Here is a 27,289-nt window from a genome sequence, read left to right on the forward strand (position 1 = left end):
GCATTTGCACTGCTTTATGATGACCAAGAGGTAAAACATGCATTTAAGCAGCATCAGGATCTGGTTCTGGACTTTCAGATTCAATCTGAGAAAGATTTTCAACCCTGCCAGGGCTCACAGTTACGTATCTGGAATGGTTTAAAATCCAAGAAATGTTTTAAGGGATCCTGTGTGGGTAGGGCTGATGAAGGAGAAATACCTTTCACTTTGCATGTTCACATGGGCTGCCCTTGCCAGAGCTCTTGCCTGTTTTCTGTACCAAGTTGGCAGCCAAGACCTTGCAGGTCTAAATGAAGCGTTCCTGAACAAAGGCACTTTCTGTTTGAACTCTCTGCCCTGAGTCCACACCAGCAGCCTGTTAGGGCATTTATGCTAAGTAAGGTCAACAAATATAGACAAGCTGGGCTTTGCAAATGAAACCCAGAACAACAAGGACAACAACAAAAACACCTTCCTTTAATTCTGCCTCTTTTGTGTTTTGCAGGCAAGAAGAGAAACCCTGGGCTGAAAATTCCTAAAGAAGCATTTGAGCAACCACAGACAAGCTCCACGTAAGTCTGCAAATACTAAAGCAGAAGAAAAAGAAAACCACAAGCCCCAGCTGCCTCCCAGCCTTTGCTAGTGTCTGTGATGCCCTGGCCAGGGGACAGTGGCTTATTGTGGCCAGCACCTCGGGCTTGTGCCTGCAGCTCTAGGATAATGAGGACCCTTCATGAGGAACAGTTAAAAAATGCCTGCAGTAATTCAGGCACCATTAGGGAGGATTTACCAGCCCTTGTGGTTGTCTTGTGGCCCCAAAGTACAACCAGCTTATAAATATGGGCTATAACTCAGCCCATCACTCTCTCTACCCATTACTGCCCCTGGTACATGACTCATGATATGCCCAGAAAAAGCTAACACCAGAGTGGGCACCTGATTTTAACTGGTGTGGCACTTCTGCCACCCACTTTGAGTAACATGAGGTTGATCAGGGCATGAAAATGCATCTCCTTCCCTGCATCCTCAGCCTTGCAAAAGAAATACCTCTGTTTTTAAGGTAATTTGTGCAACTCCAGCCTGCATGGCTTTCTTTTGATTCCTTTAGGATTGACTTTTATTAGGCTGTGAACCTGTGCTGTGTGACTTCGGTAATCATTTACAGTGCTTTTAGACCTTTATGCCTGCTGAATCCGTGTTTCATAGAGGGTGGTGGAGATTTGGTGCTTGGCACCCAGCTTGCCTTTCATGGTGACTCTCTTTGGGCTCCTGGATGAGGAATGCCAACTCCAGCAGCTTCTTCCCTGATTTTCCTGGGTCTTGTCTGTATTTGCAAAGCTAGGAGACTGGTGAGGCTGCTCAGGGCTGTGAGGGCTGGTGGTCTGGAGGTGTGAGGGGATGGTTAGAGGGACAGTCACCCAGGGAAAATGAATCTTTGGAAGGAGCATCACATCTTTTCCCTTTTCTCTCCTGCAGGCCACCAAGAGATCTAGACTCCAAAGCCTGCATCTCTATTGGAGAGGAGGTAAGACTGGGAGTTTTAGTGAGGAGAAGACCCTGGGGACAGGTGACCATCCTGCAATGGCTGCTGTGGTGCTGGTTGCTTGTTCAGGCAGGCTGCTTAGAGGATTGCTTAATTTCAGCCAAAAGAAAAGGCAGGTTTATAAACACTAACTAGTTAAACATTGTGGTCCATGTTGCATGACATGGGAGGTGGTCCCTGGATGAATAAAAGCTAGAGAGAGCCTGGCTGGGAGCTTGTGTGAGCCCTAAACAGTCATCTTCAGCATTAGAGAGCCAACCACCACTTGACGTTTGTGCTTCTCCAGCAAGGGCTCTCTGCATGGGACTGATGGCACAGGGCCAGCTGCAGTGTGACCTACTGCCTGCCACTGCTCAGATGAACGTGCCCCTAAACCTCCATCCTTTGCATCCCATGACACCAGGGTCCCCTTCATGTTTTCCACCCTGGAAGTTCCTTCCTTGCCTCAGTAAGATGCAGCTAATCCCCTGGCAATAACGATTATGAACCCAGAGGATTGCTGACAGCAGATTTTACTCTCCTTTGCAGGCTTGATTTAAAGCCTTAATCCAAAGTATTTCCCTTTGATAATATTGAAGGTCTTCTCATCAGGAGTCTAACTCCTGTCCTGGAAGCAGATCCCTCAGACAGCATGGAAACCAGTTCACCTGATGTTCTCAAAACCCAGAGAGGAATAAACAAACCTGAGGACAGCTGTTTTGATAGGAGAAAATGGCACAGCAGCTTTCATAAAAGCACTTCAAAAGTGGGCAATAAATTTATTAGGTGCAGAAGATAGGCCTTGGTGGCAGCAAGTTAATTTATGAAGTGAAATGCTAATCCAGTGATGTTCTCTAATGTCTGCCTTGGGATGCTTCTTTTCCTTTTCTTTTTCTTTTCTTTTTGTTTTTTTTCATTTTGGATTTTGTATTTTCCCTGGCACAGAGCAGAGGCTGGAACGTGGAAAGAGTGTGAGATGCCTCTGGAGCAAAATGGTGTGGGACTGAGGCAGAGAAAATGCCTGCTGCTAGAGCAAGCTCCTGCTCCAAGAAAATCATTTCTCCCCAGCAGTTCTAGGGATGAGGAAAAGCTCAAGTGCTCCAAAAAGGCTCCATGCACAGAGGCAAAGAGCTCATGTGGGACAAGTGCAAAGAGAAGCACATTTGCAAACCCCAGAGCTCAGTGTTTGTTACAGATGCAGATCTGTGGCTCTCTAGGAGGGACTGACATACCATGGTTTGCATTTCCCTATTTGTCCAGCCAAGTTCCTTCAGGATGTGCTCCCCCTTTTGCCAGCCTTTCTATGCTCACTTCTCATCCCTAGGGAAAGCTTCTCTCCCTTTCAACTTTGCTGCTAAATTTAAGAGTGGCCTTCAGAGAGTCAAAAGTGCTTTTTTGAAGAGGGTCCTACTGAACAGTAGGAGCAGTGTCAGGCAGTCAGGGATGCTTAAATCTCTGCTGTTAGACAAAAATGTTAGTCAGGGCTCCTTTTGCAGAGGATGTAGCTGGGAGTGAATGAGCTGGAGCCCCAGTGCACAGTAACACAGTGTATGGGCCCTGCATGCCCTGGCATCCCCAGCCAGCACATTTCAGGCTGCAGGAGTTTTATTTTTTCTGCTGTGCCTGCAAAATGTGCTGTGGGATTATGGCACTGTGAATCAGTTCATTATAAACCAGCTTCTTGCTGTAGGATGATTGACTGATGTGGCTGTGCTTTCAGCAAACAGAATGGCTGGTTTTAGTGGCAAAGGTGCATTTGAAACATCCAAAAATAATAATGAGCAGAAAAAAAACTTAAATTAAAAATAAGAACTGCTGCACAATATCATAGCAGAATGGAGAGGGGCAGGTTAGAATGCAGGGCTCCAAACAAAGTCATCCTTTGTGCAAGGCCAGGAGAATGACATCTCAAATGCTAGACCAAATAAATCCTCTGTGGTTTAAAAAATGGGGCATGCTCAGCTGGTATTTGGCCCATCTGCAGACCTGGAGAAATAAACTTTTAACAGGCCTTAAAACCCCCAAGATATTTCCATGATTGTTTATGGGAGATGGAAGATGGAAGGAAAAAAAAACCACAAAAAAAACCTTGAAGGTGATTCCTAGACGACAAGCTGCCAATGTGTTTTCCAATCCAGGCTTTAGAGGATGGAGAAGCTGAAAGTGCTGGCAGCTAAAGATGGCTGAGAGGGACAGTTTGATGCAAGTCACCAGGTTGAAGATCATCCAGTTGAAGGAATGATCCTTCCTGTGCCTGTCCTGTTCAGGATGCTTATTGACACAGACCCTCTGTTCACGCCTGTATGAGTTATGTCCTCTTTGGAACTGCTAATTGCTGCACAACAGTTAAGCCTTCTGACAGCCCCTGAGTGCCATCATTTTGTTTCTAGCCTCCTGGACCCAGACAGGGAGGGGAATTCACAGCAGTCAAGTTATGTGCCCAGCAGGGCTGGATTTTATCACAGAATCACAGAATGGTTTGGATTGGAAGGGACCTTTAAAGGTCATCTTGTCTGGCTCCCTTGTAACGAGCAGGGACATCTTCAGCTAGAGCAAGTTGCTCCATTTTCAGGGTGTTTAGCTCCTTGCATGGCACATATGGGCAGCACACACCTTTGTGCTGATGTTCTCCCCCACAGAACTTTGAGGTGAAAGCTGATGACCTGGAGCCCATCTCCGAGCTGGGACGAGGTGCGTACGGGGTGGTGGAGAAGATGCGGCACATGCCCAGTGGACAGATCATGGCAGTGAAGGTAGAGTGAGCCTGTCAAGAAGCTTACTGTCGGTCTCATTGTGTGTGGACAACCTCTGCATTCTTGTTTGTGCATATTTCCAATCTTTTGATGTCTTTACCAAGTTTTCTTTTTCTTTCCCTATGAAATCTCCTTTCTACACAGAGGCGAAGAGTCTCCTGGTAGATTTGGGACAGTTAACCAAGAAAAGGGTTTTAAGAGTAGAATGCTCAATACAATTCCATCTTTCACAGAATCACAGAATGTTGGGAGGGACCTCAAAAGATCATCTAGTCCAGCTGCCTGCCAGAGCAGGGTCACCTAGGGCAGGTCACACAGGAACATGTCCAGTCAGGTTTTGAATGTCTCCGGAGAGGGAGACTCCACAACCTCTCTGGGCAGCCTGCTCCAGGGCACTGTCACCCTCACAGTGATAAAGTTTTTCCTTAGGTTCACATGGAACCTCCTCTCCTCCAGCTTGCCCTCATTGCCCCTGTCCTATCACTGGACGTCGCTGAGCAGAGTCTGTCTCTGTGCTCCTGACACTGCCCTGCACATCTTTATCAACATGAATGAGGTCACCCCTCAAGCTCCTCCAAGCAAAAGAGCCCCAGCTCCCCCAGCCTGTCCTCAGCAGGGAGATGTTCCACTCCTTTCAGCATCTTTGTGGCTGTACTCTTTCAAGCACTTCCCTGAGGTCCTTCTTGACCTGAGGGGCTCAGAACTGGACACAATATTCCAGATGTGACCTCACCAGGGCAGAGTAGAGGGGGAGGAGAATCTCTCTTGACCTACTAACCACAGCCCTTCTAATGCACCCCAGGATGCCATTGGCCTCCTTGGCCACTTGTTCACCTTTGTCTACAATATTCCTGTTTCCAGAAGGATTTTACAAATGGTTTGTCATCATTATTTAAACACACAGGTTCTGTGTTCTGCACATTGTCTGCAGTAGTAGAGAAGAATGTACTGGCAATTTATTTGCATAAGAGAATTTTCTTTATCTGGGACATTTTTAGTCTCTTTGGAACAGGGAATTTTCATTGGGATCTTCTCATTTTGTCTTCTACAGTGAGGTCTTGGTTTGTCACAGGCTTGTAGATACTCTATGAATAAAGTTTTCATAACTCATAACCTTGCAACTTAGGGAGATAGTCCTGGGAAAATTTGTGTTTTGGGAAAGGTCACTTTATGCTTGGCTGAAGTTTTGCTCAAGTTTCCTTTCAGAATAAGAAAGAATAGAAAAAAAAAGATGTAAAGCTAGGAGCAAACTGAAAGAAAATTCTTGGCTACTCAGTTGTGGGTAGACTGCTGTGGGTGCTGGGATGTGTCTCAGGGCCTATGTGCTCTGTATTTGGTTTTCTTGTTTGTCTTGATGTTCACCAAACTGCCAAAGGCCTTTCTGGGAATGATGGAAGATCTGAAGAGGGATGTCAGGAACATTCAGGCTATTACTTGTTTCTGCAATGCTGAATGCTTTAATGCTGTCACATTACTGACCTCAAGTGGCTTTGGACAAAAAGCCTGGAACATGTGTGTGACCTGTGTTGGAATGTGTCATGCCCCTTTGTGGTGCTTCCCAGCTGAGGGTCTCTGGGTATTTCACATAAATGACATCTCTTCCCTGGGAGAAAGGAAATGTCCACCTTTTCCAAAGCCATGGGGAGTACATGAGTTCTGGTGCCCAGGCTGAAGCCCTCACTTGTGACCAAAGTCTGATGATGTCAATAGATGTCCACTGCAGCTCCAGAAGTCATGAGTACCCATCAGCCTAGAATTTGATTTCCTTCTCCTTTCTCCTCCCAAGCCACAGTGACTTTTGGCTGTTGCAAAAAGAGTAATGTGTGCAGGGAAGAGCAAAATCACCTACAGTTTGGGCTGAGGTGAAAAAAACCCTTCAGCCACCAGTGCCTTCTGTTGCACAGAGTTGTTCCTACTGTGGGCACTGTGCTTGTGATGTGCCTGTGACAAAGAGGTGTGAGAAAAGGGTAACACAGAGAGGTGTCAGGAAAGGGTAAGGGCGTGATGTGAAGGCGCTGTGGCCAGCATGGGTATGGCTGTATTATGGAGGTGCTGACTGCCAACTCTAAACTGCTTTGTCTTCCAGCGGATCCGAGCCACAGTGAACAGTCAGGAGCAGAAGAGGTTATTGATGGATCTGGATATCTCCATGAGGACAGTAGATTGCCCCTTCACTGTCACCTTTTATGGGGCACTTTTCCGAGAGGTATGGCATCCTGGAGATCAAAACTGTGCTGCCCCTGGGACACTAGCTCTTCTCTCAGGCTCTGAATTCTCCCTCCACATGCTAGGGGTTTTATCTCCATTTAGATACAGAGATGGTACAATATGGATTTGCTGAATCCTAGCTTAAGGATCTGTCATGTGCAGTTACTTCTTGGCGAGCAAGGAGAGATACGGTCCCACCTGAGGAGGAGCCAAGGGCAGCCAAGCCCTAGTGCCAGGAATGTGCAAGGCCCCTGTGCCAAGATGTTGGGGCTTTGTGGTGGGTTTGAGTGGTGGGGACAACCAACTCACAGCCTGATCCCTTAGTGTTAATATTGTCCTAGCATGCAATGAGAAAGCCACATGGAAGAAAAATGTGGAAAGCTCTGAGGGGCAAGATTATGGAAGGGTTTTAAGCATAGCTCTGCAGAGCTGAACTTTTCCTGGCTCAGCATTTGCAGTGACCTGAGCATGTAGGGAACCTCTGTCCTGATAACTTTCAGGACTCCTAAATCACTGGAACTCTGCTTTGGGAAAAGACAGCAGAAAATGCACCTAAATAGTAGTGGACAGCACTTCATTCCATCTGGGAAGGAGGGAAAGAAAAAGCACAGCACAGTTTAACTGGATGACTTTTAAAAGGCAGGGAAGAGGCCAACAGGCCAGCAGCAAAAGGCAAGTGCCAAAGATCTCTGTGCATGAAAGGAAAGGATGCTTTGCTTCAATGGGCAGACAATTCCTTGCTTTATCTTCCAGGGAGATGTGTGGATTTGTATGGAGCTGATGGATACCTCACTGGACAAGTTCTACAAGCTCGTCATTGACAAGGGCCTGACGATTCCCGAGGACATCTTAGGAAAAATAGCTGTCTCTGTAAGTATCAGCAGGATGAGGAGGGCAGGGGAAGGGTGTTTCTCTTCTAAACCAAGTCCTGCATGACCCAGTCTCCCTGCTATATTTGCACCAGGAGGAGCAGAGTCCACAGGCCAGACCATGTGAATCTAGCTGGCTTCCAGTATCTGGTCTGAGATAGTATTTATGAGGCATAAATACTCCAAATGTGCACTGAGAGGTGGCAGAGCATTAGATGTGGGGAGGGCCCTGCAGTTTCTTTGCCTTCTCATTAGGATTTTGGAGCCTCTGAGAGGTCCCTGGGTACCCACCATCACTGCAAATTGCTGTGAGGGTGCAGAACTTGTGCAAGATGTGGCTGCTTTCCTCTAAGGAGGTCTGGGGAGTGTGGGGTGGGTGAGGCCTAGTAGCATTTCCTCCTCATAGTGGTGCGGCCAGCTGTGATTCACTCTGGACTTCTTGTTTCAGATTGTCAAAGCACTAGAACATCTACACAGTAAGCTCTCCGTGATCCACAGAGGTAAGTGGCAGGCACACAGCCATGCCATGCTGGTGCCTGGCTGCCCTATGCCACGTGCTCTCAGCCTCACAAGGGCTGGCCTCCAGGCCAAGCCCAGGGCTCCCAGAATACATGAGATAAAATGGGCCTTTGACAGCAAAAATACTCCCCAGCATCTCATGACTTGCAAAACCCAGTCAGAGGTTAGGTCCTGCTGGTTTGCTCTTTAAAGGCTGTGAGCTGGTCCCTGCATTTCCCTGAGCTGGAGGGAAGTGAGCTCCAGCCTCGCTGTGCTGGCGGAGCAAGGGCTGCTTCCCGCTGTGTCAATTTCCCTCATGTTGGTCTATTAAAACACCTGCAAAATTAAAAGTGACTTTTCCTTCTGACCATGGTGGGTTTTGGATCAGGCATTGTGAAGGCTTCTCCCCTCGCTCTGTGTTGCTATGCAGTGAGAGGCATCTCTGTGCTGACACAATGCATCCCACGGTGACCTAACCATCCTCATCTCCTGTGAGCTCCTCTGAGCCCTGGTGGGTCAGGGTGGTTTGATATCTCAAACGACCTCTAAGTGAAGCCACAACTACCCTCCTTAGACTCACCTGACATTTCCCCCTCTAGAGCATCTCAAAGATGCCATGAACACACTTGAAAAGAAACCGTGTTGCTGCTTGACACTCTTGTTTTTAAAGGGTCATTTTCAATTTGTCATGAGGAGGAAAAAGCCCTCTCTGGAGTGTGTGGCTGCCAGAGAAAGGAGCATCTGAAGCAAACTGAGTTCAGCTTGAGCAGGCAGTCACATTTTATGCATTCTGCATGTGGCTGGGGGTTGAGTTTCTGCCTTCTGTATCGTTTACAGTAGGTGGAAAGTGCTGCTCGGCTTCTGGATTTTTGTTTACTTGTTTGATTTCCACTGAAAAATTGTCTTATTCCAGCACAGTAACAGATGGGTGAGGATCTCAGATACCTGCAGCTTTTGATTGCAAAATGCTGATTAGAGAGCAGATGTTAAGGAAATGTAAACCATCAAATTCTAATAAGTAAAGCTAAAAAGCAGTTTCTGGCCAGCTTTGCATGATGTTTCAACTCTTCCATTTAATAGTTTATCACATGTAGGCAGAGTGCCTTCTTGCAGAAGAGGGCTCTTACTTCTGGGTGACAGCAGGGAAAGGATTGCTCCCATTGGAGGATCAGTGCTGGGACAGGAGAAAACAGGGCAGCCTGTGCTCCCTGCACTCTGTGGACATCAGCCTCATAGGGAGCAGGAAAACACCTTCCATCACCTCTTGGATATCTCTTCCTAGCTTCTTTCTGTGCCTTTATTTCCCTTTCTGATGGTGATTGTAGCTGCCTTCATGAGCGTGATGCAAGTGTGGATGCACCAAGGCTGTGATGGGAAGCAGATAAATCTGGCAGTAATAAATAGATGAGACACTGGCCTGATTTCCATGAGGTGTGGAGCACCCACACGCCTGCTGCTTCTACTCACATTGCCTTCCAGCTCACTATCCTTAAAATCAGAGGCTATTTCTGAAATCCTGATCTTTGCCTTAGTTATCTGTTCCCTCCTTCCCCTGCAACCCCTGATCCTCTTCACCCTTTCCTGCCCACCCCTCCTTATCCTTTCCCTGTGGGGTTTCCTATCTGCTGGCATGAGACCAGATCCAGCTGGGGACTTGGCTAGAACTCCAGGCATTTGCACATACCCTCTGGAGATGCCCCCAGCCCTGCTGAGCTGTTCCCCCATAAGGGCTCTGATTTCTATGGCCAGGCTGGATGAGACTCTGGGCAACCTGATCTTAGTGTGCAGTGTCCCTGCCCATAGGAGGGAGGGTGGAACTGGATGATCCTTGAGGTCCCTTCCAACCCTGACAATTCTGCGTGGTAGGATCTGATGGCTACACAGAAAATCACCTCCCAGTCCCCAGATCAGGAAGGGGACTCTGCCAGTGAAGGGACCCTGGCAGGGCATGTGACAGGCCCACGAGGCTGTCACCTGAACCTGCAGTATGTGCAGCCAGCCGCGTAGCTGGCAATGCACAGAGTGCAGGGGTTTGCACGGACACCTTTGGTGCCCTCTGCTGATAGGAAGCTCTTCAGCTTGTTTTGGCTTTGCACAGCTGCCCAGGCGTGACAGTGACTGTGGCATGTGTTCCTTCTTGCAGATGTAAAGCCCTCTAACGTGTTGATCAATACGCAGGGGCAGGTGAAAATGTGCGATTTTGGCATTAGCGGTTACCTCGTCGACTCAGTTGCTAAAACCATGGATGCAGGATGCAAACCCTACATGGCTGTAAGTTGAGCTGCAGAGGAGCTGCCTGGGAAGGCTGCTGCAGGGCAGCTAGAGGAACACGAGCCTGGGCCATCCTGAAGGCAGAAGGATCAGCCTCCGGAATGTGGCCTGGGGACTCCTTTTGGAGGACGTTTCCCTGAGTTGCTTGTATAAGGGGCAAAGAGGGGTCAGATCAGATCTCTTGGGCATAGCTTCCTGCTGCCTTCTCACCTCCCTGTGACCTTGGGGAAAGTTCTGTAATTACTCCGTGTTGCATTTTTACTCTCTGCCCTGAGGGGACAATAGTACTTTCTGTCTTGAGGTAAAACAGTCCCCAGGGATTAGGTCCTTCAGTCTCCTCTTGGGAGCTGCTGTTGAGGGTTCAGTCTGTGTGGAGTGCTTGAAGAGGGTGAAAACAGGCCTGGAGAAGTGAGACTTGCCACCTGCTATGTGCCAGGTGTGCTGGATGAGCTCCACCACCCCAATCCCTAGTGCATCTATTTCTAGTGACACATTTAATTGTGTGCCCTTACTGGCAAGGTTGTGGGACTAGATCTGGCCTTATGACAACCAAGCTGATGGCATGGGCTAAATGATTTTGACCTGCCACCTTGAAAGACCTGTGTGAGGTTGGTTAACCCTGGGAATGGGCATCATACAGGAGCCACCCATGTTCCTCAATCACCTTTGTCTCTGTTCACAGCCTGAAAGAATTAACCCAGAGCTGAACCAGAAGGGGTACAGCGTCAAATCTGATATCTGGAGCCTGGGCATCACGATGGTAGGACAACCTGAGGGCTCACAGCAATGGCAGGAGGGTTGATTGTTGCTTGTGGATTCGTTTTCCTCTCTGTAGCTCCCCTGACACTTGTGGCCTGCTTCCCTGGGGAGGTGGGGAGGTGGGAATGGAAGTATAGCCCGAGGGTACCAGGGAGCACGGCGCAGGGTTGAAGAACAGGAGGATGGAGCTACCTTTGCTGTCTCCAGACGTGTTGGTGAGGTGTCAGTCACCCTGGTGGGGACAGCTGCTGTGGTGGCCATGGGCTGCCAGGAGGTGGCAGCATGGACTAAGGCAAGGGCGTCCAGCACCTCACGTCTGTGCCTTGGAGCAGGTTGGATTTCCAGCACAAAAAAACACTCCCGGCACTTAGCAATTAGCAAAGTCCTGCTCAGAAGAGGAGGGATGGGTGGCATCTCCCACGCAGCGTTTAGGGGGAATCCATCTGCTTGCGGAGTCATTTTATAGCGCAGTTACTGTTTGCAGTGTGGGGTTGTTTTTTAACTTCTAATGTTTTCCAAGTGATGCCTAACATGAGGGTAGCAGAACTGATTATGAGGACTGCTGGGTCTCCTCAGGTCTTGTCCCTTTTGCTGGGTGAGGTTAAGCAAAGTGTTGTGGCCAGATGGGGCAAATGTGGCTGAGGGAACTGGGGTTGTTCAGTCTGGAAATCTTCATGAGAGGAGCTTGGAATGAGTTGGAGGTTGGTCTCTTCTCCCATACAACAGGAGGAAACAGCCTCAAGTTCTGCCAGGGAAGGTTTAGGTTGGGACATGAGGAACAATTTCTTCCACAAAAGGATTGTGAAGCCCCAGGACAGGCTGCCCAGGGCAGTGGTATAGTCTCCATCCCTGGAGATTTTTCCAAACCATCTAGATGTGGTGCTGAGGGACATGGCTTAGTGGTGACCTGGCAGTGCTGGGTTAATGGACTTGATGATGTTAAAGGTCTCTTCCAACCCAAATTATCCTGCAGTTCTATGAGATGTCACATATTTGTGTGGGGCCTGTAGCTCTGGGTGGGCACACAGGAATCTGAACTCTATGGGAAAAGAGGGTGAGCTGTGGGGTGTTTGTCCTTGGTGCCTGAGGTGTGGGCTCTGTCTCCCCAGATCGAGCTGGCCATCCTACGTTTTCCCTACGACTCCTGGGGGACACCCTTCCAGCAGCTCAAGCAGGTGGTGGAGGAACCATCGCCACAGCTCCCATCAGAGAGGTTCTCAGCAGAATTCGTCGATTTTACCTCGCAATGGTAAAATATCACCTTGCCCTCACTCATCCTGGTCATCCTCACCTCTGCCATGATTGGGGGAGGCTGAGGAGGGCAGCTGTTGACAGCTTGCTGTGTCCCTGTCCCCACACATGTTTCTTTGGAGTACAACCTCAATTTTGAACAAAACATCCCTCCCCGGGGAAGGGATGTGCCTTCATGTCCTCACTGAGCTATGCAGGCTGGGCTGGGGCCTGGCACTGTGCAGACAACATGTGCCCTTCTCCAGAGCACTGGGCATGGTGGCTGTGAGGGGCTTCCCTCTCTGAGGTGCTGAGGAACAGGCTTGTGGGGGAAGGGATTTAGGAGACTTTTTCATTCAGTCATCCCCACATCAGCAGCACAGGATGTCTGTGGCCAGGCCAGCAGCACAGGCAGGTGCAAGCAGATCCTTGGGGTTGATGCAGGGTGGAGAGGGGACGGAACCCACAATGACTGTATCCTGCTCCTGGGAGGACATGGCTCTGAGGGCGGACTACTGAGGGCACAGAGTTCACCCCTCAGTGGCCTCTGTCTGCGGCCATCCCCTGCTACCGGGGCCGTCCGGCTGCCGTGCTGCTTTCCCTGGGACTCGGAGCTGGAAGCAGCAGGAGGGTTTGGCTGTGGTGTAGGAAAAGGCTTGGAGCAGATGCATGCTGTCTGGAGGTTGTGAGAGCTGCATGAAAGCCCAGGCTGTCCCAGCACCCGAGGAGACTCGCAGCTGCCCTCAGTGTATGGTTCAAAGAGAGCTGGCACCGGCCCCGCAGCTCCTGACTGCTTCTCCCTCCAGCTTCCCTGGAAACCGCCCGGGAGGCAGTTTTATTTTCCAGGCGCTGCAGTGCCATCCTCTGCTTGCCAAGTTGGCAGGTGGATGGTGGGTTTTGCCTGGTGGCCAAGAAAGGACAGCAGATCGGCAAACACAGAAATGTGAGACTGCTCCCCAGCTGCCAGCCTCATGGCCCGGAGCCGGGTGGGCCCTGCTGTGACCCAGGAAGGGCATTATTGTGGCATATCAGCTGCTCCTGTCCGGGCACTTCAAGTACTGACACTCACATTCTTCACAGTCTTGTTCAAACACCTTCTCAAGGTCCTCATGATTCAGCTGCATGCCTCTGTGCTGGGGAATACCTGCCTGTGCCCACACTGCTCTATGCCTCTCAGAGGTGGGACCTGGCTTGGAAGAACCCTTTCACAAAGTGGCCACTGTCTTTGCAAGGCCCACACTGAGAGTTTGGACCAGCTGCCTTTCTCCCATGCTGCTGGCTCACTCCTTGTTATTGCAGAGTTGCCTGTTTGTGCCAAGCAGGCTGTTGTTCCCCTCTGAGCATTTTGCTTTGGCAATCATGGTGTCTTGCAGCTATAGCTGTGGACTGATTCAGGAGGAAGGTATCCACAGCCATCCATGATGAGGGGAAGCACATATGTCTCAGATGCTCTTGCATATGTTCCTCTCTTCACAAATCCTATCCTGCAGGATCACTGAAGGTCCCTCAAAGCCAGTGGAGAAAAGCAGGCATTGGCTGCAGATTGCACTGGTTTTGTGTTGCTGGAGTCTGAGAATTTCTTTTGATACTGATCAGGTCACATCAACTCAGTGTATCAAGCTTGGCCTGGCTTGGTTCTCTCACAGATTCAGAGGTCACAGAGTGAATCACACTGTTGCCTAGGACACTGAAAGTCTGATTACCTGCACCCACTGCAGGGAAGTTCCTGGGATGTCCGAGCCAAGATCAGATCCAAATATGCCTCATAATTCCTGAAGATTTACATGGATTTCAGTAACTTCTCACCAGATTTCCTGCTATTAATAACCTGGGAGCAATTTTTTTTGTTTGTAGATGGTCTAAATTAAGAGGTTTAGACCCGAATCCTGCTTCTGGACACGCCTAACCTTCAACATTCACCTTAGCATCTCAGCTTGGGCTGCCTCAGGCTCAGAGGATGTGACACATCCCCTACCTTCAGTTCGGCAGTGCTGGCACGTATCGTTACTAGGTTCCTCCGTTCATTCACATCATGACACTAAACATGAGCCCACTACACACAGCAAGCAGGAAATATCTATTCAGTGTGTGTCCTCTGCTTCCTCTGGGCTCCAGCAAATCCCAGCAGAGGAGAGACTTACCACCACCGAGGTTCTCACTTTTGTTTGGCTCAGTGTGACACCTTTTCCCCGCCACCAACGTGTACGTGTGTGAAGATCTTTTCAAGTTGCTCCAAGTGTCTTTCCCCTAAATACACAGTCAGGAAGTGAGTAGAGATTACGTCCTGTCTTTTAAAAGCTATTTTCTGCTGGAGGGAAACCAAAATAGCTTCCAGCTACAACCCTCCAGAGCCATCTGTTGTAGGAGAGGGGAAAAAAAAAGAAATAAAAAAAATAGGATGTCCCATGGACCCGTCCCTGCTGATAACAGCATGGTGATAAACAAATAGTTGTACACGTGCTTCAGAGCTCACAACCAGAGGTTGAAGGCTGTGTCCATTCCCTTAGTCTCTGGCCTGCCACGTAGTACTCACAAAACCAGTTGCACCTGGCCCCCAGCAACAAGCCTTCACTGGTATGTGTGGTGTCTCCAGATCTTATTTGACCGTGGGTGATCTCTCTGCACCTGTGTGTACCCAGCAGTGTGTGCCACACAGGGCTGTGATGGCTGTAGGTGTCCTCGAGGCTCAAGCTGTCTGATGAGTAGCTGAACTCCTACAGAGACTTGAAACTTTGCTTTTGTCATGCTGGAATTGTATGGCCTTGCTTGAATTGCATACAGAATGTGACTTTTAAATGCTTTCTTCTTTTTTTTCCATTAAAGCTTGAAGAAGAATTCCAAAGAACGGCCAACATACCCAGAGCTTATGGTGAGTGTGCCTGCAGCAAGCAGTGTCTTGGGTGAGAGCTGAGATGGAGTACAATGAGATGCTGAGGACAGGATTTCCATAGTGACCAGTGGTTCATGATACCCAGCATCTCTATTTTCGTAACAGATGGGAGAATCATGGCACTTCAGGGTCTTGGGAGGGTGACTGCAAAGCAGAGATGCCCTTTGGAAGGCTCTTCAGGTGCTGTTCCAGTCAGGTCAAGCAAGAAAAATACATAAAAGCAGTTCACAAATTCATTAAGGGGCAAGAATGAGGCTGTGAAGAAGCAGTCAGGAAAGGTGAAATCCCCTCTTAGGTTTGTGTGATGCCTTCATATACCCATGGAAATGGATCTACTTTGGAGGGTCCATGTGGGCAGCAGGAACTGGTAGGCTTTACTGTCATGGATTTGTGGCGAGGAGACTTTTTGGGCAGAGGAATTCCTGGATGTTGAGGACAGAGATGAGACGGTGACTAATAATTCCGGTTATTGAATTCATCTGCTGCTTAGACACTGTTTGCTGTGAGCAGGTCTAGGACAGGGGAATAACTAAGGAAGAAGATGCTGATAAAGGCTTATGATGGGGGAAATGGAAGGCACCACAGGGCTTTGAGGTCAGATGCACTCAACTGCTGATGAACTCCCAGCAGTGCAGACACAGCCAGAGCTCTGGGCTGGAGCTGGCCAGAACAGGCCTTGTGATGAGATTTTTCTGCTAGGGCTTCACAGCTTCATGGTCTCTCTCTCCCTTGACTTTCTGGTAGTGATCCTGGTGCTCCTAACAGCCAGCAAAAAGCAGGAGAACTTTGGAAGTCAGTGTTTCACCCCTATAAGCATCCAGTCCCTTTTTTATTCTCACTTCATTGCTAAAGGCAGGAAGGTGCCTTACTTTGTGATTTCTGAAGATCCTGACCCAAATGCTTGCCTTGCATGTAGGAATCTACGTGCCCACCCCCGCTTAGTGCCACTGGCAAGGTCTTCTGGGTTAAGGGTGGAAACTTCTGCAGAATCTGCTCGGGCATTGCTATCTCCTGCCCCATAACTTGTAGGATGTACATTGTGCCATCAGCTTTGTCACTACCTTGTGCTGTCTGCTTGGAGGTGTTGGCACCTCTGTGAAGGTGCCAGGGTTAAAGGTGCTTTGTAGCTGCAAGAGATGCTGGCAATCCCTGTACCTTTTGAATGTCAGTTGTAAAGCAGTGAATAACTCCCGTGGCATTTCTCACTGGGCCCTGTAACACAATTAGACTATATATAGATCTGATTTACACACAGTTTGCCCAAGTGCTGGTTTTGAACAAAGGGAGGCTTGAGGTTTATGGCTATTTTTCCCCCCCACCTTTCTTTCTTCTTCTTCTTCTTGACTAAATACATATATATTTTAAGCAAGCTTCTGAAGTTTGCCAAGTGGCCTGTTATCAAATAGGTTCACCGGAGCAGCTCCGTCTGTTGCAGCATTAATACCCACTGGCAAGCGAGTGCATTTCTATTGAATTAGGTTCTTGGATCACCTCTCTAGAGTATCTCAATGCTGTGGTATTTTATGGCTGACATGAATGTTGTGAAGTCCTGTGGTTGAGGGTTGCTGTTTTGTTGGTTTGGTTTGGTTTTTTTTGCTCCCTCCTCTCTCTCTCTGTTATGGCATTAAGTTGCGGTACTGGATTGGACTTGTCATTTAGACCAAGACCTTGCTTTCCTGTGGAATTGAGGTTTCTCATGGAAAATATGACTCTCTGCTATCTTTTGCATCAGGAAAATTGATATGGATGCTTAATTTCATTTAAAGACCAACTTCCCCAGGTGAAGTGGAGTGTGAAACTACTGCAGGACTGGTGGTCTGTGCATTGTGTGGAGCACATCCCACTTGGCACAGGGTGTTCTGTGCTCTAATCAGACTCAAGTCATTGGCAAAGGAGTTAGGTTCACTGAGAGACAGGGCTAGAGGCCACCACTGCCACCCATGTCATGCCTGTGGGTGTTTCCAGGCTGTGGTAGCACTGCTTTGGGTGCGACTTAGCTGGGATGTCAAAGCAGTGGCATCATACTAGGATAATAACACAGCAGGCCGTTTGGGTCAGCTCTCCAAGAGTTACTCAGGACACTTCAACTCCTGTGACTGTCTGACCCAGGGAGACCTTAAATTATGTCTGGATCCTTGCCTCAACCCATTTCAGCTCCATTTCCCACATAATTGTGCTTCCTCTTCCTTGCTGGTGTGTCTTTGGGTCACTTCCTGACTGCTCAGAGCTGCCTCTTTTTACTCACTGGACAAGGTTTTGCTTGATCCCACCTTGGAAGATCTCATTCCTTTGCTCTTCTTATCCTTTCACTTGGCCACTGCCATAAACGAACATTGAAATAGCCAGTGCTTGGGGTCTGAGGTGATGGACAGCTTCAAAAAACTCCAAGTTGTCTTTAAAAATCTGTTTTGAAATGAGAAGGTCAGGAAGCAAACCGAGATCCCCCTTGCATGGAATCGAACCAAGCTCTCTCTGCACAGCAGCATTTTGCATAGAGTGGAGGTCACCTGTGAGCCTTGCAGGGTCCCAGCTGCCTTTTGGTTCTCTGTGACATTCTCCATACAAACAAATACATTTAACTGCTAGGACAGTGGGTGTCAAATAGTGTTTTGGTGATTTCAGGTACGAGTTGGCTGATCTCAGCTGATGTGTTACAGCCCCCGGCAGCAAACTGAATCACTAGTGCTAGTGGAGAGGGGCTTGGCTGTTGTCAGGGGGCATTCAGTTGTGGGCTTTTTTTCTCCTTACACATATTTTTCCATTTGTGCTGAAATGTAGGCAAGGTTTTCTGGCAGGATGTCTTCCCATGTTGGTCACGATTAAGTAGTTAAACACACAGCTGTGGATGGCTTTCCAGCCGGGATGGCTTTCTAGCTGGGGTGGCTTTCCTCTTTGTGGTGGTTAGGGGTAAAGTAGCCATCTCCTGCTGTGAGTATGAGCAATTGCAGGGAAGAAATGAGACTCAGAAGTCACCAGAGGGTAAATACACAGATAAAGTAGGAAGCTGAGGGAAAACCCACGGCAGTCAGCCTTCCTGCAAGGGTTTTTCTTGCTCCTGTTGGAGCTGGTGTGCGGTGGAGTGGGTAACCACCATCTCAGGAGGAGCACATCTCTACCCAAGGCACCACAGAGCTTTCAGCCAGCATGTGACAAAGGGTATGATGTGCTAGAGATGGAGGCAGTGTTTTTTAATACTTTTGAGAGCAGCCTAGCTCAGGGCTTAGAGGAAATCCAAGAGGACAGCACAAATCTGCAGCATTCGTGGAGTGGCCCTTCAGGCTCCCTAACTTGTCTCAGCTACAAAACACAGAAAGCTCAATATTGGGATGCTGGCAACAAAATAATGTTTCACTGTCTAGAAGATTGTCAGGAAAAGGTTTTAGGTTTGGTCCTTAGTGCTGTGAATAATAAAACTCTAATTTTTATCCCCCCTCTCTTTCCCAGCAACATCCCTTCTTCACCCTGCACGAATCCAAAGAGACAGACGTCGCCTCTTTTGTCAAACTCATCCTGGGAGACTGAGAACTGGACTTGTTAATGAATTGCCCTTCTGTGGACTGGTGGGTGCAGGGGAGGGGCACGTGGCAGGACTTGTCATGAGAGCACCAACAGCAAGTCACCGTGGTTTGTGTTGTTTTGTTTTGTTTTGTTTTGTTTCTTTTTAATTCTGAGAAACCCCTGCCTTGCCCAAGTTTTTAAAAGGGTTCTTTGGTATCCATAGTGACATAGAACGAGCTGGTTAGTGGAATGAATTTTAATAAGGTTGGTAACCCAAAAAACCCCAACAACAACAACAACAAAAAAGAAGCTGAAAAGAGTGATTTACATATTTAATGACAGTCAAAGTCCCTCCTCCTAACTTTCTCCTCAACCCTCCCTTTCCCTTCCCCCCCCCAAACCAGAATTTGCTTTGTCGTGGTAATAGGTGCTATGGTAGTCATGAAGCTGTATGTAGATTTATATTTTGTCCCTTCCATTATTTTAATATTTATGTTAAGTGCTTGATGGAATAGATTTCTGTTTTATATGAGGATGCGTGTGTGGTGACGATGATGATGATGCTAAATGAGGCCACAGCAAGCAATAGTTGTAGGGCTTTGCTGGGGAAAAGGTGTCACAGGAAAAGAGAAAGAAGAGAGGAATTGTCTGTGTCGTGGAGAATATTTAATGTGCATCATCAAAAGAATTTATAAACAAGGATCTCAGCTGAGCTACTCGAGCTGCTCTTGCAGCCTGTGAGCATTACTGTAAGGGAGGGAGGCCCCAGGGTGCTCCGAGTCCGGCTGGTGTGTCCCGGCCAGCCTAGGGAGCACTGCCAGCCTCCTGCCAGGAACGTCCTTGCCCTGTGTCCCACCCATTTACTCTGCTCTCTTGGGCAGGTGCTGAGGTCTGGAGAGGGAGGACAATGCTGGGATAGCGCCTGGGACAAAAGCCCCAGAAGAAAGTAGACTGTCAGATAAGTTGCACAAAGATCGGGAGGAGGCTGCAGTCGTCGGTCCCCACCTATTCGTGGGCCCAGCAGCATTGCAGTGCCTGAGGATCCCTTGGGCTGGGGATGAGCTGCTTAGGGCCTAGAAGGAATTCCTCTCATTCTCCAGATAGGAAAGAGTAACAGTATGCATAGGATGACATCTGAAAAACAGGGTATGTCAGCGTGAGTTTCCAGGGCTCTCGGCACTGCATTGGCAGCAATCCCTCTGTGATTGCCCACAGCCTTTGGATTGCTAGCAGCTCCCTGGAGCCTGTGACAGCATGGGGTTTGGGATGTGTCCAGCTCTGCTTGGGATGCTGAAGGCAGCCAGGAGCACTGGGCACTGATGTGGGCTGCAGGTGTCTCCTGTGAGAGCTGCAGCCTAGGAAACCACACAGGGAAACCATAGCTCACCCCTAGCAGGAGCTCATTGCTGTTGGCCAGGTCCTCAGAGGAAAGTTGTTAGGCAAGGGCAGAAGCATGGGGGGCTGTTGGGGTGGGAGGGGAAGACAGCAGATCACACTGCTTTAAGGTAACACAGTTACTGTCTAGAGAAAAGGGGAGGCCCTGCACTGCAAGGTGCTGCTGAGTCTGTAGTGAGGCCTCTGGCCCTGGATTGATGCTGGTTTGACTGGGCCAAACCTGCACAGCTGCCTCACTTGTCTATGAGGACCTTCGCCTTTGCCCATGGCTCCTTCTCCAGGCCTTGTGAAGGAGAGTGCCTGTGCCTGCAGCACTTATGCCTCATGCCCCTCCACATGCTTCCCTTCCCCATCCATCGCTTTGGTCCAAACTCTTAAGAGTCAAATCCCAACTGCATGCCTTGCTCTGCAATATTTCAGTTGGGCAGGATGTAGGTCAGCCTGGGATCTGGCCCTTTGTCTCCCAGTTTCATGGCTACAGTCTCTGTTGGTGCAGGTTGGGCTTCTGGACTCATCCGAGCATCTGTTTGGGAAGTGATCCTGTGGAAGGGCTGATGGGGAGGGCAGTATTTAGAGCAGGGCTTCCCAAACAGTGGTACCTCTTGTGCTAGGGACATGGTGACCAGTTTGAAGAGGTGCATGTAGACACCGTCAGTGCCTGGGCTGCCACTGTCACTGCCACGGCTGTGGCTGGCAGTGCCCACAGAGGTGGCTGTGAACCCTAACAAAGTGCAGCTGAGGCCAGCATAGAAAGAGATAGAGGAGCACTGCTCCTGAGGATTTAGCAATCCTTGTGCCCCTCAGCTGCAGAGCAGGGTGGCTTGAGGAGGGCTCACTAGAACTGAGCAGCAGACTTTTGGGAAGAGGCTCTCCTTCCTTAGCCATGTGTCACAAGCCTCCTAGCCCTCAGTAATGATATGCTCCACGTCCCACATTGTGTCAAGGGCAACCTTTCAGGTTACATTTTGGTGTGGGTGAAACACAAGGATGTTTTACTTTACACTGTCATTTTTAGAGGCCTCGCACAGCTCAATCTGCCCTCTCATATTCCTTCTGGGGGGGAGAGATGTGTTTTCTCTCTCTCACTTTCTCAGAGTCACAGAGCTCTTTTGATTGATTGTCCTCAGCTGCAGCTAAAAGTCCAGCCAGCCAGTTTATAGAGTTGGTTCCAGCATCAATTCTTGCTTTGAAAAACATGACATTTAAAACCACCCTTTGGTTTTCCTGCATATGGATCTGATGCTTTGGTTAAAGATTGTTTTTGCCACTTTCCTCCTGGAATATAAGTCTCATTTGGACACCACATCTCCTTGACCTCAGAGCACCTTTATTTCAGTGCCATTGTAATTGACAGGTTGAATTTATGGGGCACTGTCAAAGTTGAGTATTAATAGCAGATATGAATGTCACCAGCATTTTCCAATAGAAAATTAATGTCAGTGTTGTCTGCAGCTAGTAACCCCTAAAACGATTCCTCCATGTCTTGACACTACATGCTGAGTGCTTTCTTTGATGCTTTTTGCTCTTGCCGTGCTTGGGCTGGCTAATCCCTTTGTTTCAATGCCATTACAATAGGGCATGTGACAAATCACTTCCCTTCCCTCCTGATTCTCCATGGCTTTGTTCCTTATAAAGTCATTTGCGTCAGCCCAGAGAAGTGTGAATCTCTGTGACCAGTGTGAATGCAGTGGTCTGAGTGATCATTGCTGTGGAAGGTAGTTGTGGCAGAAGTGCAGAGGCTGGCTGGATCCCTTGTGTCACCTGGGGACACAAAGCTTTCTTAGGGGGAAGCCTGAGCTGGTGACCTTTGCACAGGGAGGAGAGCCAGGGACTCCTATGTGCATAAAAGCTCTGAAAACATGCTGGGCTACAAGGTGAAAGTCAGGCTCTTTTCTATTTCATTTGATTTTAACCTCTGTGAAGGTGAAATACCTTCAGTCAGGACTCAGAACATGGCTTGAGCACAAGGTTGCCTAGGACAGGCATGATTTTTGGGACATGAAGCCTTTCCCAAACAGCCATGCCTTCCAAACAGCCAAGGTGTTTAGGTTTAAAGTTGGTCTTCAACAAACTTTAGGTTTTAGATGGCACAAGACTCTAGGCAGTGTGTTAGATTGTCCTCAACTCAGATTTTTAACTGAAAAAGAAGCAGATCTCATGCCATGAACCTGAAACAAACCAAAACCACACCAGGGAGCAGAGAGGAGAGAAAAGCTTCTTGGAGCTTAGCACTGAGCTGTGACCTAGACCAGCTGTGTGAATGAGTTCCAGGACAGTTAGCCCTTTGGCAGGCAGGGAGGACCTCTCTGCTCTGCCACGAGCAGTGGTTGTTGGGCTGCATGGAGGATGCACAGCCCATCCATCCCTGTGACAAGCAGTGGGGGAACACCAGGGCAAGATGTCCCTCCTCATTTTCCCTCCACCATACAGCTATTGGTGTTACTGCAACCTCCAAGATGCTTGAAGCCTTGCCATCACTAAAGATCTTGAAGTGTCACTGACAGAAAAGCTGTTTTCTGGGTCCCCAAGTGCCCCAGGTCCCTTGAACCTGAAAGGAGGGGTTGGGGGACATTGACTGGTGGCATTTTGTAACACCAGGTCTGTGCTGCTGTAGTGGGTGAAATGCCCATCTTTTTCTGGAGGTGTACAAAACTACACAAATATCTAAGTACTGTATTTCTGCATTTTTCCTGATTTCTGTCTGGTTTACTAGTGGCATTTCTGACTTGTTAAAGAGGTGGGAACACCAGTTCTGGAGGCAGCTGGCCTCACCTATGCGGTGGAAGAGGCAGCTGGTGGGTCACTACTCAGAAAAAACTCTACAGTGATGTGCAGTTGAGCTCCCAGTTCTTCAGCAGGTGCAGAGGGAGATGGCTGTGTACTTGCTGGGTCAATGTAATCTGCACCTTCTCTTGGTGAGAAGTGGCCATCAGGCCCTTTGCCCATGCAGCAGAGCAATGCCTGGTGCTGAGTGCAGACACCAGCCTGCACAGCCTTAGCTGGGATTTCTCCATGCTTGCTGTGAGCTAAGTGTCTACCTGCACACTGCCCTTCTTTCCTTCATGCTTCAGAAGAGGAAATCCTGCTTGGTCAAACGCAGCATTGCTTTGGTGGCTGGTCTGATGTAGTTCAGACAAGGTTTCCACCAGCTCCCTTCTTTAATAGACCTCATTTTTTTAATTAAAAACAAACCCCAAACTCCTCTCTCAGAAAATCCATCCAAGATGCTCTTTTTTTTTTAATTTTTTATTCTCTCTCTTCCATCTTGTTCCTCTTAGAGGAACTCTGGGAGCCTGTCTTGGTGCTTTCTCTCTTTCACATGCCAAAGATTGCTACATCCCTCTTAGTTACGCTCCTGCCAAACCAGATCTTATAGTCTTGCCTCAAAAATCATCCACTTCCCTGCTCCTTGGGGTTCCTTTTGTTGCTGTTGCTTTTTCATTGAATTTCCTCATGTTTATTGACATGTCCATTGTTGAGCTTCCTGGACACATGCAGCTCTCTTTTTCGGCTACAGAGAAAGACAAATAGTTGCCTTCACTGGTCTGCCCCTGCAGTTGGGGAAATACTGCTAGTGATATGATTCCTACAGAAGGGGATGGGTCTCATTTAGAGCTAGGGTCATGAAGGGTGTAAACTGGCATTGCTCCATTGGCTTGGCTGGAATAAGGCCAGTTTTGTCCAGCTGAGAATCTGTCCTTAATGTCTAAACAGTTATTACACACTAATAAAGATTAATGATTGTAAATCCCCATGGGTTATACATAAAATGGCAAGTTTTGCTCATTAATCTTTATTGCCATATTATAGCTGTTTATGTTAGAGGAGTCGTCTCTCTCTGAACATGCACTCAGGAGGAGGGGGTTGAGCATGGGGGAGATGAAGAGTGGACAAACCAGACCAGATGTCCACGTGTTTTACTGTCTGTGTCCTTCCCCCAAGTTGGTTGTTTCCTTGAAAGCCCTTAACCAGCAGCAAAGGATGTATCACAGAGCTTTGTCTGCTTCGCTGGCCTCTGGCTGAGCTATAAAATCCAGATTGTTTCTGGTGAGAAGGGATCTGATCTCCTAATTAATATTTCAGCTCAGCCTTTATGGAGCAGATGGATAGTATGAAATTTGAAGTGTGCTCTGGCAGGCCAGGGCTCTGCAGTGCAGGGAGATTTGCTCTCCCAGACCATGGCTGGAAGGGAGTGCAGTAGGCAGCTCTGTTGTGGGTTGAAAGGAGGCTTCACATAAACCCACACCAAAAAAAAGGCAGTTGATTTTGTTAATAAAGAGGCCTAGAAAAAGCTCAGATGAGCCTCAGCTTTTATGTGTTTGCAGATGCATATGGACATATCTGGGAGCTGGTGGTGCCAGTGATCTGGAGACAAAGGTTCTTGTGCTATATCAAAGGAGGCTCTGAAGAGAGCGTTGTAAACTGCAAGGGTGGTTTCAGGGCCATAGGGACAATATGAGTTCTCCTATAGGCAGCTGGTGTCAATCTACTCTGCCAAGGTAGGTCTGGAATTGATGGGAAAGGCTGGAGCAGAGAGAGAGGGCAGCCACAGACTCAGCTGAGTAAATAATCTGGTGAGAGCAGCCTGTCTTCCCTTTCTCTTGCCATGTGCTCTATCAGGCCCAGATTTGTAGGTGATAGGTTGGCTGACAAGTCCCAGAAGGCCACTGCATCCCCACTTCCAGCAAGAGAAACAAGATGTAAAACCCAGAGGAAATCCAGAAGGAAAAACTGCAAGTGGGCTGATGCTTGCTGTCTGCTGCTTCCCCTGCTGAGCTCATCAGAGTCTGACTTAAATGATGAGGGAAGCACAGGGAAGGACTCTGTAGCTGAGAAAAAAAGAGGGAAAAATTTTTCAGGTGGTCTCTACCTAACCTAATGGTGGAAAAACCTAATTTACAGGCCACAGGGATAAATGAATTCTTCAGGGCCCTATGCAGCCAGCAGTGCTGTTCCACTGGGAGCAATTTTGGCTGCATGACATTTATTACATGGCCTCCTTTAGTGCACTCATGGCTTGCTAGAAAGCTCCTCGGCTCCATCGGCTCCTTATGTCTCAGCCACCTTTGTGTTTTGTATTTTACTGTCTGGGATTTTACTAGCAGCCTTTTGTCTAGGTGGTTGGTCAGAGTGAAGGCAAGGGGAAGGGGCCTCCAGCCAGCCCTCCACAGAGCACTGGGGAGAGGAAGGAGCTGCCTTCTGATATCCGCTGCCTGCCTAATGGGAAGCTGCAGCCAGGGGCTTGTTACCCTGCAGGTACCCAGCCGAAGCGAGACCTTCTCCTTCCGTGCTTTGCTGCCATGGTATTGAAAATGCCGTTCTGGAAGCGGGAGCAGCCTGGGAGTTGCAGCAGCCTCACTCCAAGGCGACTGGCCCTTGGTCACAGGACAGGCCACGTTTCCTTCCTCGAAAGGCTCTTGGTTTTCTCTAAAAGGACGAGGCAGAGGTCCAGCGGCGGCGAGGTACCGCGAGGATAAGCTGGGAAAAGCTTGGAAGCGTCTGAAACGCTCTGGAAATAGAGATGGAAATCTCAAAAGATCAGACATCTTTCGGCGATTTCCAAGGCTGTGTGGTTTTTTTAAGCCAGACCTGAAAATCCCTTCCTAGAAGTTTATTTCAGGGTATTTTGCTATGTTACTTTCGCTTTTAGGCTTGGCTAAATCCAGGAAACTCGGAATAGTGGTAATCTTTTATTATTTTTTGTTTTTAAATAATAGAGTAGACACACCCCAAGTCTTACTGAAGCCATCAGGAAAGTTGCTGTTTGGTTCCTCTTACAGGAATATTTCAGGCCAGCTCAGGGTTTATCCTAATTCCATCTGGTTTTGCCCTAGCTAATGATTATTTTGGGGGGAAAATAAAGGAGATCGGACCGTGGTCTTTTCGAAGCGCTGTGACCCAAGGGTACGCACCAGACTGGGCCAGAAGGCAGATGGAGATAAGTGCTACAGGAAGAGGTGGCCAATGTCTGATGGCTGGAAAGAGCATCCTGGCAGTGAGCGTTCTCATGGCCTCCAAAACCATAGGTAGATACAGTTTCCCCAGGAGTTGTGTGATGGGATGGTCTGCCACGTCTCTGTTTTCTTTCCCCTCTAATAAAGAACATTGAGCCATCTCAGGGTGTCCTGGAACATGATCTTGAAGCCTTTAGCATTTTTCAGCTGAGTAGTATGGTTATTTTTTTTCAGGATGGATAGTGTGAAAAATCAGGAAGGGCCAGGTGTCCTCCATTTATGCCGGCAGAGCGAAGAGAGGTAGATTAAGTGCCTCCTAAGAGCCAGAAAGGTGTGTTTAAAGATAAATTACAGCCTCTGTTGGAGCTGTTAAGTCAGGATCAGATTCTCACATCTACAGGTGCAGCTGCAGAACTCTCCGTCCACATTTAGCCCAGATTGAGTCATGACTCTTGTATAAATATCTAACAGCATGGCCCATGCTCTTTGGTGGGCTCCTGGCTGAGCAAGGGGCACTGCAATCAGTAAAAAGCCTGGTTCAAAATACAGTATTGGCAAACCCAAGGTTGGACTCCAGATGTTTCCTATGTCCTCTACGTATGGAGTGAATTTCCAGAGCTCTGCCACTGTTTTGTTTCCTTCTTAATTGTGAATTGAGTGGCTTTTGCTTGGTGACAGCTGTCACTGTGCCACTGGGGCTGCTGGAAATAGTCACAGCACATAAAATAGTTAGAATTTCACGTTGATTTTTTAGTAGCAAGACATTGTTGGGGGTGGGTGGGTTTGGGGTTGGGGGTGGGAGGGAGGGAAGGAGGGGTGGGGGGAGAAGCTGCTAAATGCAAACTGGAAATGTGTTGGAGTAAAAGTTGTCATTTCTCTTAGGGGAAAAAAAAAACCAACCACAAAAACCCAAACACACACAAACCCCAACAAACCACCACTATCTCAAAATGTCCAAAAAGGTTCAGTTTAAGGAATTAACAGTTTTATTGGCACAGATGCAAGTTGGGCCTCAAAACGGATGAAATTTCTGGTCTCAACGTGTGAAACCTGGGGTTTTTTTTTGGTTTTGTTTTTTTGAGGTGGTAAATTCGTAGCAAGGACATTTCTGCATATTTTCAGCTAGAATAAGTAAATAAATCAATAAAATATATCTGAGCACAATGGACAAGCAGCCATTCCCCAGCTGTGCGCTGGTAATGAAGAGGGCAGAGGCAAAGGACCCAACCACATTTTGACCGTGTTAGAAAAGAGAAGACTTTCCAACCTGTGGTCATGCAAGTCCTCATTTTCCTTTCTTTTCAGGATTTATTTGTTACAGGAAGATCATTTGTTTTATAACTGTGAAAGTCTCTGCTTTTTCCTCATGTGTGGAAGGCTGATTCTTCCCTATCATGTTCTTATTATTTATTATTTATCCATCTCTGGTACTATCCAAGGTGTACTGAAGGTATCTCTCAGCC

The 27,289-nt window shown here is 48.3% G+C and overlaps 1 protein-coding gene across 1 annotated transcript in view; it reads left to right on the forward strand.

The window, feature by feature from the left end:
• Nucleotides 1-26,592, forward strand: part of MAP2K6 (mitogen-activated protein kinase kinase 6) — a 50,961-nt gene extending 24,369 nt beyond the window's left edge. Inside the window, exons 2-12 of the mRNA XM_068151169.1 lie at nucleotides 485-551; nucleotides 1,456-1,504; nucleotides 4,141-4,254; nucleotides 6,341-6,460; nucleotides 7,216-7,332; nucleotides 7,780-7,831; nucleotides 9,973-10,100; nucleotides 10,783-10,860; nucleotides 11,969-12,108; nucleotides 14,913-14,958; nucleotides 18,424-26,592. Coding sequence (XP_068007270.1) covers nucleotides 485-551; nucleotides 1,456-1,504; nucleotides 4,141-4,254; nucleotides 6,341-6,460; nucleotides 7,216-7,332; nucleotides 7,780-7,831; nucleotides 9,973-10,100; nucleotides 10,783-10,860; nucleotides 11,969-12,108; nucleotides 14,913-14,958; nucleotides 18,424-18,501 — 989 coding nt within the window. The 3' untranslated portion in view covers nucleotides 18,502-26,592. The remainder of the gene's footprint in view (nucleotides 1-484; nucleotides 552-1,455; nucleotides 1,505-4,140; nucleotides 4,255-6,340; nucleotides 6,461-7,215; nucleotides 7,333-7,779; nucleotides 7,832-9,972; nucleotides 10,101-10,782; nucleotides 10,861-11,968; nucleotides 12,109-14,912; nucleotides 14,959-18,423) is intronic.
• Nucleotides 26,593-27,289: the final 697 nt, after the last annotated feature.

Source organism: Melanerpes formicivorus, unplaced genomic scaffold (genome assembly GCF_026170545.1).
Source record: "Melanerpes formicivorus ecotype bairdi unplaced genomic scaffold, bMelFor1.0.p_v2 SCAF_21, whole genome shotgun sequence".
Lineage (NCBI taxonomy): Eukaryota > Metazoa > Chordata > Aves > Piciformes > Picidae > Melanerpes > Melanerpes formicivorus.